The sequence below is a fragment of the Microtus ochrogaster genome, chromosome 5 (genome assembly GCF_000317375.1).
Source record: "Microtus ochrogaster isolate Prairie Vole_2 chromosome 5, MicOch1.0, whole genome shotgun sequence".
Taxonomy (NCBI): Eukaryota; Metazoa; Chordata; class Mammalia; order Rodentia; family Cricetidae; genus Microtus; species Microtus ochrogaster.
In genome coordinates, this window is record NC_022012.1 from 83,892,927 (window position 1) to 83,903,859 (window position 10,933).

Here is a 10,933-nt window from a genome sequence, read left to right on the forward strand (position 1 = left end):
ATGTCAGGGGGATTGCAGGCATGTGCTAGCATGTCAGGGGGATTGCAGGCATGTGCTAGCATGTCAGGGGGATTGCAGGCATGTGCCAGCATGTCAGGGGGATTGCAGGCATGTGCCAGCATGTCAGGGGGATTGCAGGCATGTGCCAGCATGTCAGGTAGATTGCAGGCATGTGCCAGCATGTTAGGTGTCATGGGAGGAATTTGAAAGTCGGCTCACACTTGTTCTTGAAGTAGCTGTTGTTATTTTTCCAGGGGGTATTTTCAGGATTCTGGGTGTCCTGACTTCCACAAAGACATGGGAGATACTCACTACCTATTCAAATGTGATAATATTATATTAAAAACTATGTACCATTTCTTCATTTTAAAATTAAAACAAATGGCTATGTTGTTACTGATATTTTAAGATACAGTTAAGTTTTCATTACCTACAGAAGACTGACAGCAATTTAAAACTTCCTGTTGGAAGCAAAGAGAAAAGCAAACTCTCAGGATCAAAACCACCGGGTGTACAAAACACACAACAGGATGGTGACTAAGAAAAGTCTCAGAGACAGGTATGGGATGTCATTTATTAGTTGGAATTTTCTGCCTAAGTTATTTTTAGGGGGTTCTGTTTGTGGTGAATCTTGGAGTCCACCTGCTCACTTCGCTTCCTGGGAATTACATTTTGAGCATGGCTGAATTTTCTCTTACATTCTCACACTGGTGCCAACCTCCCCCTAGCTGTGCGTTCATTCACGCTATCCGAGCCTTTGATCCTGGAGTGCACAGGTCTCCACATCCTTTTGCCCCACCCCTGCAGACTCAGCCCAGAGGCGGCAATCATCTCTTTTAGTCCATCCGCGCTTGCCTACCTTAGCAGCCTGCAGGAAGAATCTGGTGTTAGAGACCTTGAGGTTGCTAGGTGAGTCTGTACCACTTGAGGACTATCACTGTAGTCCTCAGATCTCACTCGAGAGGAGGCTGGCTATGCCCTAGTTCTAACTCTCCTTTTGGGTATTCACAATGAGAGTTAGCAAACAGATTAAAAGCCAGAAGTCCTGAGTGGGGCGGCAATGCTAACTGAGTGTGAGCTTGTACTAGAACACACAGCCAGGGCAGCTGCCTCTGCCTGCTGGTCAAGCCCTAGTGGGTGCCCTGAGTCTATTTCCTCTCTAGCTCTCTTCTTGGAGGAGCGCATCATCCAAACTCAGATTTTGCCTTTTGCTATGTGTATGACTTTCCCATTGATTTTAAGTTTTCCTCTCAACAGCAAAGATTAGTTCCATTAAGTTCCTACCATGTTTTACTCAACTGTCTGCTTTAAATATGCAGCCCAGATGTTGTATTCTTCTTCATTATCAGAGTAGGGGGATTCTTCCACCCCCTCTCATTGTCCATGTGTATATGTATGTCTGTACATTTGGTGCATTAGTTGGAATGGAAAATGATATATGAACCAGCCCTGCCAGCCACCATGTGGACAAGACATCTATACCTGGTCTCTCTTTCCAGCCACCATGCAGACGAGACCTCTATACCTAGTCTCTTTGCAGCTCCATTTTCTATATTAAAGGTGGAACCAATTTCTGGTAGCAATATTGGTGGGGAAAGAGAAATTCAGTTCCCTGCTTTCTGGAGCCTTAAGGAACGTCCAGTCAGTTCTTCCTCACACATTCGCCAACACAGAGCTGTGTTCCACAGTGAGGGGCAGGGCACAGCTGTCCTGGCGTTGAGGTGGCCCCGTGACTCACAGCACAGATAGTGAGGAGTCACACTGTCCCCTCAACTCATAAGAGTGTCCTCCGGACTCATTGTAGCTCTTGACACTTTCTTCCCATTTCCTGTCCCTGCCCAGCAGTTGTCCCTAAGGTCCTCACCTCACCTCCAGTTCAGCTACTTCTCACATCTTGGAAACCATCGAGAATTTGGTAGGCCACCACTTTCCTTGACCTTGTCGTCCCTGCAGGCAAGCAGAAGAGGACAGGAAAGGTCCTGACCCCAACCTCTTCTCCTTTCTCTTACTCCACGCTCCCTGCCATGTATGTGTGAGAGTCATCCACAATGGTCTGTGCAGAGCATATGGAGTTTGCCTCTTCTGTTTGGATGACTCTAGACCTTTGGAGAATGCTGCACATCTGGCGTTGGAGGCTTAGCTGCCTGCCAGTACCCAGCGTCAGCACAGCTTTTGTGTCTCACTATACAAAGTGAATACATGTCTTCTTGGGTTGCGATGGCAAAGCCTCCTGTCCCACTTACCTGTTTCTGAAGAGCAACTAAGTTTAAAACTTACACTTAAAAATACTTTATATGCTTAGATTGATCATATATTTGTGACTCAAGTAGCGGTCAGCAGGGACAACTCCCCATTGCCCTGTCATTGCCCCAACAATCACTGAGGTTGGGGCCCCCAGCTGCTGAAGTATATGGTCTTCGCATGGAGACCCCATATAGTGACCCATATAGGTACATGTCCTCCTCATGTGGTGTCTCAAGATCCCAACAGAGCATCCTGCTAGGTCAAGGCAAAAACTGTGAGTTTTGTGAGCCAGCTTCATTGTCAGCCACTGTCACTTCTGCTATATTTCACTGGCTACTTAAGACTAACCCTGATTTGGTGTAGGGGGAGGCTCCTCAAAGACAAGAATACCAGGAGGCAAAGGCCACTAGGGAGATTACCTGGGAGGCTGGATGCCATAGCTTCTATCTATTCAACTTCACAAGCCCTGTACCAAAAGCCTGTGGTGGACATGGATCCACGAGAAGACGACAAGACACACGTGGTTCACATTCCTTCTGGTCACTAGATTGTCTGGATTAAATGGAGAATTGACTGGAGGCAGAAAGTGTCTGTCCTGCGTGTTCAGAAGGCAGCCATGTGATCCACCTGCGCTCCCCCAGGATTGCGCCTGTGAGCCTGCTTTTACAGGTGATGTTGGATGCGGATGAACATGGATGCTGGCTGCAGAATGGGAGTAAGGCATCAGGGCACCTGTGAGACCAGCTGCAGCCATAGCTCAGCTCCTGACTTCACTCTGAGCAGTAACAAAGACAGTACAGACAAATGATTCTTTGGTCTAAGGAAAGAGGCTGACATGCCCTGGATATAGTCATCTAAGTCTTTAAAACAGAAAAAAAAAAAACCCAAAAAACAAAACAAAACGAAGTCTTAGCTTTTGGGGGTCTGGGACGTAGTTCAGTTGGCAGGATGACTTCCTAGCATGTATGAAACTTTGTATTCAGTTCCCAGCACTGCATGCATGGGATGCGGTGGTGCATTCCTGTAATCCCAGCACTAAGGAGGTGGGGGCAGAAGAACCAAAGTTCAAGGTCCATTCTCAGCTATGCAGTGAGTTTGAGCCAGCCTTGGCTAGAGAGCCTTTTTCAAATAAGCAAAACCAACCATGTAGCAAAACAAAACAGAACCAAGCTCCAAACCCAATGGTTCGAATGATTTTATTGCTCAGTGGCAAAATAAATCAAAGCAATGTTAATTTCGAAGTCACTGTGAATCACGTTTAAACATATCAGTGACTGCTAGGAAGCAGGTCTGAATGCTGGGACCGGGCTTGGGAGGAAGGCATCGCAGTGTGGTCTGTTCTTGTAAACATCGGTACAGGTCGAGAGCAATTTCCCTTGGTGGTGTGAGCTAAGCTCCAGCTCCCTCCGTCTGCACAGAGACGAGCATCACAGGTTCGTTTCTGCCTCACACCTGCCGGAGCTAGAAACGCTGCCCTAGAGAAGAATGGGGTCTAAATTGGCTACATTTATTCTAAGATGTTTGTCTCAGAGGCGCTGCCCTGTCCCTGGTTCCTTGCACGGTGGACTCACCCTCCACAGTGGAGTCCTACAGGCTGCACAAGGGAAGAAATGATGCTCCTGATACAGAGGCTATGAAATGAAAATGGAGACGCTCTGCTCCTTCCCATTCCCAGCCCCACCTGCTCTGGGAAAGAATACCCCGTCTGAAAGGGCTTCACAATCCCATCCATAAGGGCTCTTCCCCTGTCCTCACTCCCACCTCTTGCTGCTGCCTGGCTCTGTGCCTCTGACTTTGCTCTGTCACCTGAATGAGTCACTGAAGTGGCAAGGACTACCTGGCAAGCTCTCTGTAGTAAGTCAGATCTTTGTACCGTGTCCATTCAGCCCTGCCTGGGATGTGCTCCAAGGACCGAAGGGAAAGAAAGAAGATTCCAGCCAGCAGATAGATCCACAAACTGAGCAGGGGCTGGAGTGAGGCCTGGGGTGTTGGGAACAGGAAGGTTGGCCTTCTTGGTTGCCTGCAGGAGCCGTGATGTTGATTGGCCAGCACTGGGGACAGTAGTCTGGAACCAGAGTGACAGTTGGCTACTCAGATCCAAACTTGTCAGTAGGACCACACCATGACAGGAGCATATTCCAGCCTTGCACAGGCACGTAGGGAGGGAGCTGAGTCCTGGGGCAGCCTTGGCTATGGTCCACTTACTGCCCCCAGCTGCCCTCAGCTCTGGGATGCTGCTCTCTGGCAGTCTGGATGTGCCATGCAGTGGGTCTGTTTCCAGACTGCTACCACAGTCTCAGGTCTTGAGTTCTTCCCGTTTCCTGGACACTCTCTGGGTGGACACAGTGAGATCAGCGGAGCTGGCCTCCTGCACTTGGAGGGACCGCCACGGTCACACGTTTACCAGGACATCCAGCGGGACCAGGCCTCTCTTCTTCCCACTGAGGACTCTGATGAAGCCGTCCTGTTCTTCCTCAGAAGTCACACAGATCTGAGTGTGAGGGAGAGAGAGGAAAGGCTTCAGTTCAGCGAGAACAAGCAGGGACCTGCAGCAGAAGCTGCTGATGACTGAGCATACAGGAACACCCAGCTGAGAAAGGAGACGTGGCTCGGTTGGCAGGGGGGAAGTCGGGGGTGGCAATGTGAGGAAATGCTCAATAAAACATTACATGCAAACCTGGGTTTGGAAACAGGCCTAGATGCAGAATATTTTCTGGGCTCCTGCTTTATGAGTAAGGAGTAACAAAACGGCATTAAATCCGGTGACTCCCCGAAGAGGCACCATAAGGAGATGATGACAAAAACGTCTCACAGAACTGGCACAAGGTTCGCAAGTTTTCAGTATATTATGCCGAAGACCCAAAATAATAGCTGTCACTCACTGGTTCCTGTCCAGTGCGTGGAATTTTACATGTGAACTGTATAGCATCAGGAAGCCAAGACACAATTTCATTACTAGCTCCAGGCAAATAAACGTGAGCATCTCTCGTACACCAGAGCAGGCACCTCTGTGAGACTCCAAAGGAAGCAGTGGAAATCCATTCGGGTGTCCTTGCTATTCACTGTTCACAGGCCAGTGCAGGGCAAAGAAGGGGGAGGCAGCCAGATGTGTGAGGTGGCCCCTGGGGAGGACAGTTCCCCCCGTCCCGTGAACCACTGCCACAGCTGAAAGGCACGCCTTGGTGAGTATTTCCCAGAGACAGCCCAAGACGTGGCTCAAGAGCTCCCTGGAAAGGGACAGAGTTTGAAAGATGCTGCAGTGGTACAGGAAGGGAAGAGACCAGGCAAGTGTGCGGCTCAGCTGGGAGAAGTCACAGGGCTCTGCACATGGACGGCTCCACTGTGAGATAAGGGGTCTACCCTGACCTGGGTCAAGATCTGCACAGAAGTTCAGTTGAGGTAGCATTGCTTTTCCAAGGCAGCTGGCTGGGAAGGAGCCTGGTCATGTTTACAACCCAGAGGTAGCAGCACCTACTGGCAAATGGAACCTGGATGAGGTTCCAGCAGAACCTAAAGCTGGACCTCTAGGGTCTGGAACATGCACCAGGCTGGTATGTGAGCTGTGTTTCAGAAACCTGACCGCAAAGAGGTTTAAATCACACCCTGGGAGGAGCTGATGTCAGAGAGTGGAGGGTGTGCCAAGGGTGACACAATGTCCAGATGTCTGTCATCTGTGAGACAGAAGCAGCTGGAGATTCTGCTGGATCTCGCTGGAGCCTAACATAGGTAAGCTGAACCCAACTCAGTTTTCAAAGACTGAGGTTTGCTTTTGTCCATTCCAGAAACAATGGCACACATACTCTTTATACCAGGACTTGGGAGTCAGGGGCAGAACAAGGGGTTTGAGGCAAGCCTTGGCTACATAGTAAGTTAGAGACCAGCCTGAGCTACACAATAGCTTGCTCACAAAACTACAAACCAAACCAAACACAAATAAAAAGGTACATAACACGTTTAGTGTAAATGCTGGAGGCAGCCTGAGGACAGCTGTGCATCTTGGGAGCAGCTATGAAGTCAGACATTGAGTGAGTAGCTCTAAGCGGGGCGAGCAGGAAGACAGTAGCCACTACTATCTATCTTGGGGGCGGCACTCGCCAAGTGAAAATGGAAGATGCTAGTGTATTTGGGGCAGTGAATTCAGAAAAGGATACTAATGGGACACACATACACAGACACACAGAAAGACACACAAAGATACACACACAGATATACACACAGACAGACACACACAGAAAGACATACACAGATACACACATAGACACACAGAGAGATACACACAGACACACACACACAGACACACACAGAGACACACAGACAAACACACCCACACAGACAGACACACACACCACACCCCTTGACCTAGCCTTTCGGGTGAGCAGGACCTTGAAAAAGACATTTAAGCAGAGAAGAATGAACATGAAATAAAAATGCACCTGACAAAGTGCAGGGCAAGGGGTCAGCTGTGGCAGCGGGTACCTATAATTCTAGCAAAGGCAGGCAGATATGTGAGTTCAAGGCCAGCCTGGTCTACAGAGTGAGCCAGGGCTCAGACAGATGGACAGACAGATGAGTTCAGTGTGGTCTGGACAGAGGTGGATGGGTGAAGAGTAGAAGGGAAGGTGGTGAGCACTGTCAAAGCCTGGAGCATACTGGAAATATAGGCCATGCTACACCCTGCTGGGCCCCTCAGCTCACTTTCTGATTTGTCTCCGTGGCCAGAACTGGGTCAGAGCCAACCACTAAATAATCATTGACAGTAGAATGGGACCAATTTGGTCAACTTAGAATTGCCTGGGTCACATAGAATGTAGGTGGGTCACAAGAGTCAGGCTTGGCACTGCACCACGGCTGAAGGGCAAAGGTGACAGCTGGCAGATGCTGGAGAGTTTTAAGATGACAACTGAGATGGTCATATTTATTGAAAATGGTGTTTTCTCAATTCTCTTCTATCTCTTTCCACATCCCTTTTCTTCCCTTCCCCTCTGCTATCTCTACCCCTCTTTCTCTTTCTATCCATGTATATACATAATTAAAAATAAAAGTAAAAACCTAAACCTTATCATATAATAAAAACCATAAGTTACTAGATTTGGCCAATATTCCAAAGTTTGCCACTCTGATGTATGTACAGCTATTAAAAATTATATTTTTACAAAACTAAGTAGAATCAGACAGTCTAAATAAAATATATTAAACTATGCATTCAAATGAAAACTTGGCATGAAATACATCAAAGATTTTAATGCCAATAATAACTTGATGGTTGAATTGCTGCAGTTGCTATGTTCTTCTATCTTTAAAAATATTATTTCCTAAATTTCCATATAATTAATTTCAGTTTTAAAATCAAAAAATAATTTCTGGCTTTTTTTCCCCACAACACAAGGAATCTGTGAAAACATTTCTACAGCTATGACAGACCCAAAGATGATATTATAAAAATGATTTAAAGGAATTTGAAACCATTTAAGTAGGACTCTTTTTAAGCTTAAAAAATGAAGAAAATTCATCCTGTCAAGGCAGGCTCCTACGTGTTCATAATGGATAACTTAATTCCATCTGGAAACAAGAGCTCTGTGGATAAACAATGTAATAATTATGAAAGATTAACCTCAGAAAAAGAAATGTGATTTAATAAAAAAGCACTGCAGTTATTTTCAGAATCAAGTTTCTCCCATTCCTCTGTTAATGGTTACTTGTCTCTTTATGTTTTCAGACTTATAAATATCATACTGGCTACTTTCTGGGGCCCATGGGGTGCCTTACACTGGTGTTTACCACTGCAGATGAATCTCCATTGAGACTTGCTCTGGGTTAGGATGGTGGAATATGACTTTTGTTAAACACCCACGGTGTCCAGGCACTGTGCTGTGGCGGACACAGTGAACTCTCAGTCTACATTAGGAAGATCTACTATACTGACTTTTTAGGTGACATTTAGAGGCGACTATCAAATCCACACAGGCTACAGATTCAATTCTATATGACTTTGCCATCAACGACCTTCCTCCTATATCACATTTCTTTAAACATAAACTAATAATGTAATACGTTCAAGTGGATGTCAAGTTTGAATTATTTATTTATTATTGTTATTATAGCACTGGTTTTTGGAGTCAGGGTCTTACTATGTATGTAGCCTCGAGTAGTCTCGGACTCATTATGTAGAACAGGCTGGTCTTGGACTCACAGAGATAAGCCTGTTTTTGCTTTCTGAATGCTGGGATTAAAGGTGTGCTTTGCCATGCCCAGATCTAACAATAATATTTTTAAATTAAGGCTCTTGTTTGATCTCATGTAGCCGAGGCTGGCTTAGAACTCCTGATCTGCTGCCCTTACCTCCTAAGCCCGGAGATGGCAGAGCACCACCTCAGCTCAGGTTTGAGGCTTTCTTATACCTGCAAATAAAACCAACAATCAGCATTTCCACTTTCCCTCATCCAAGTCCATGTCTTCACTGAGCCCCAGTCAAGGTGGGAGAAGTCTATGTTTGTTGTGTGGGGTGTGCGTGGCATCCAGAGACGTGGCTACAGTGTGGTGTGGGGTGTGCGTGGCATTCAGAGATGTGGCTACAGCGTGGTGTGGAGTGTGCATGGTATCCAGAGACGTGGCTACAGCGTGGTGTGGAGTATGCGTGGCATCCAGAGACGTGGCTACAGCATGGTGTGGGGTGTGCGTGGCATTCAGAAATGTGGCTACAGCGTGGTGTGGGGTATGCGTGCCAATCAGAGACATGGCTACAGTGTGGTGTGGGTGTGCGTGGCATCCAGAGACGTGGCTACAGTGTGGTGTGGGGTGTGCGTGGCATTTAAAGATGTGGCTACAGCGTGGTGCGGGGTGTGCCTGGCATTTGTGTGAGCAAGGGTGCGAGGACTGAGAAGTGAGTGTGATCAGGGTGTGCATTGTATGAATTTCCCAAACAACTAATAAAAACATGCCTGGGGGTGGGAATGTGCTCAGTAGAGGTGCTAACGTGGGCAAAGAGGCCCGTGTTTGCATTTGTATTCTTGCCTGGCACTCACATGTGCCCCTGAGTAAGGCACATAATCTCTGTTGGAATCTGCTCCCTATTTTGTAAAATAGAAATCCTCCAAGGCTAATCCACACAATTCACAGGGCATGTGAAAAGAAGACGTTATAAATATCTGAGGTCAAGCATCTTCCCTGCTTCATTCATGGAGGTGGGGTCTCTTTGTGGACCTGCAACGTGGTGATTTGGCTAGTCTTGTTAACTCCTTTTCCCTGGGGGTTCCTTAGTCACTTGGCCTCTGGGAGGACGCTAAGAATTCGACCTCCTGTCCTTACACTTACACAGTAAGTTCTTTACCCTTGAGCCAGCCTCTCCCAGTTCTTGCTATTACATTTTATGCCCACTGAAAAAGACCCTGCCTGTCTTTCCTGGGTCTCTCTTGCTTCCTCAAGTGTGGAAGGTTTGACACACCAGGTGACTCAGGGGTTCACCGCTGCCCAAGCTTCCTCCAGTCTTCTTCCCTTGGTAGAAATGAGAACATCTTGTCTCCTAGGTCAGTTTTGCTGTGTTTCTTCTTGGGCCTTTGTTTTGCCATAGGTCATCCAATGCCACTATCCCCTGAGCTTCAGGGTAGCCCCTAGTGGTGGGGGATGGTTGCAGTGGTGAGGGCAAGGTGAGGTGGGCTGGAAAATTTTGATCTTTTGGGTACCTTGGTCATACCTGATCTCCATCACTGTGATATTAAAGCTGAATAAGGCCAAGGACCCCCTGCATCTGCATCTCTGCTCTTTCATCTTTCAGAGAATTTTCTTTGAGAACGATGCTCATCTGGGCACAGCAGCAACTGGATTCTGGTTCTGATCTCTGTATTCTGTCTATAGCATTATCCTCACACTCTCCAAACTCTTCCCCTAAGTGAAGTCTTATTGCTGTCACTGTGTGATTGTCCCTAATTCTCACCATTATGAGATTACTTTGAAGGCTGTCATTCCTTGCCCAGCTTCCCCACCCTCCCACCGTGCATAGATTATTTTCAGGAGCTCATTGCAGAAAATGGAATTACAGTATGCATAGGACTGACTAATTTTCATGGTCCTTAATACATGGTCTGAAGTAACTGTTCATGACTACAGAAAGTCGATTTCACAAATTCCACCTGCAACTGTTGTTAAGATATATTGGAAAACAGTGATCTTATTTATTGGTATATTATTTTTAATAATTTTTATTTCTTGACTTTAAAGGGAATAGACAATTTTTTCCAAAAGTTTTTTTCATTGTATTTTTTTTAGATTATTATTTTTTTTTAGATTTTTCCTTTAGGCATTCTAATGACTAGTCACAATGAAAAGGTGAATCATTGTTTTTGTATGGGACTTCTTTTCTTTTAACATTAGAAAGCAAGCCCAGGGGCTTGTGTTCTATCACTGAGCTATATCCTAAGACTTTGCTATTTTGAGACAGGTTCTTGGTTCAGTCTGGCTTTGAACTCACTATTTATGCTGACCTCGAACTTGAGATTTTCTTGTTTGTGTTTCCTGAATGCTGGAACTGCTTGGTGTAACTACACGTCCATTGTGGGGAAGCATTTGTCAATTAGATAATGCTATTTGGAGCTACATATGGAAAAGAAAATGGTTGATCAAATTGAATAAAACAGTATTTTTGAAAAATAAATCAGTTATAATTAAAAAGTAATGACAGATCGTGTGTGTGTGT

The 10,933-nt window shown here is 46.2% G+C and overlaps 1 protein-coding gene across 2 annotated transcripts in view; it reads right to left on the minus strand.

Moving 5' to 3' along the window:
* Nucleotides 1-132: 132 nt before the first annotated feature.
* Nucleotides 133-10,933, minus strand: part of Stac (SH3 and cysteine rich domain) — a 139,343-nt gene continuing 128,542 nt past the window's right edge. For both annotated transcript variants that reach the window (XM_005348017.3, XM_026779526.1), the window contains one exon: nucleotides 133-4,735. In XM_005348017.3, the coding sequence (XP_005348074.1) occupies nucleotides 4,637-4,735 (99 nt within the window). In that variant the 3' untranslated portion in view covers nucleotides 133-4,636. The remainder of the gene's footprint in view (nucleotides 4,736-10,933) is intronic.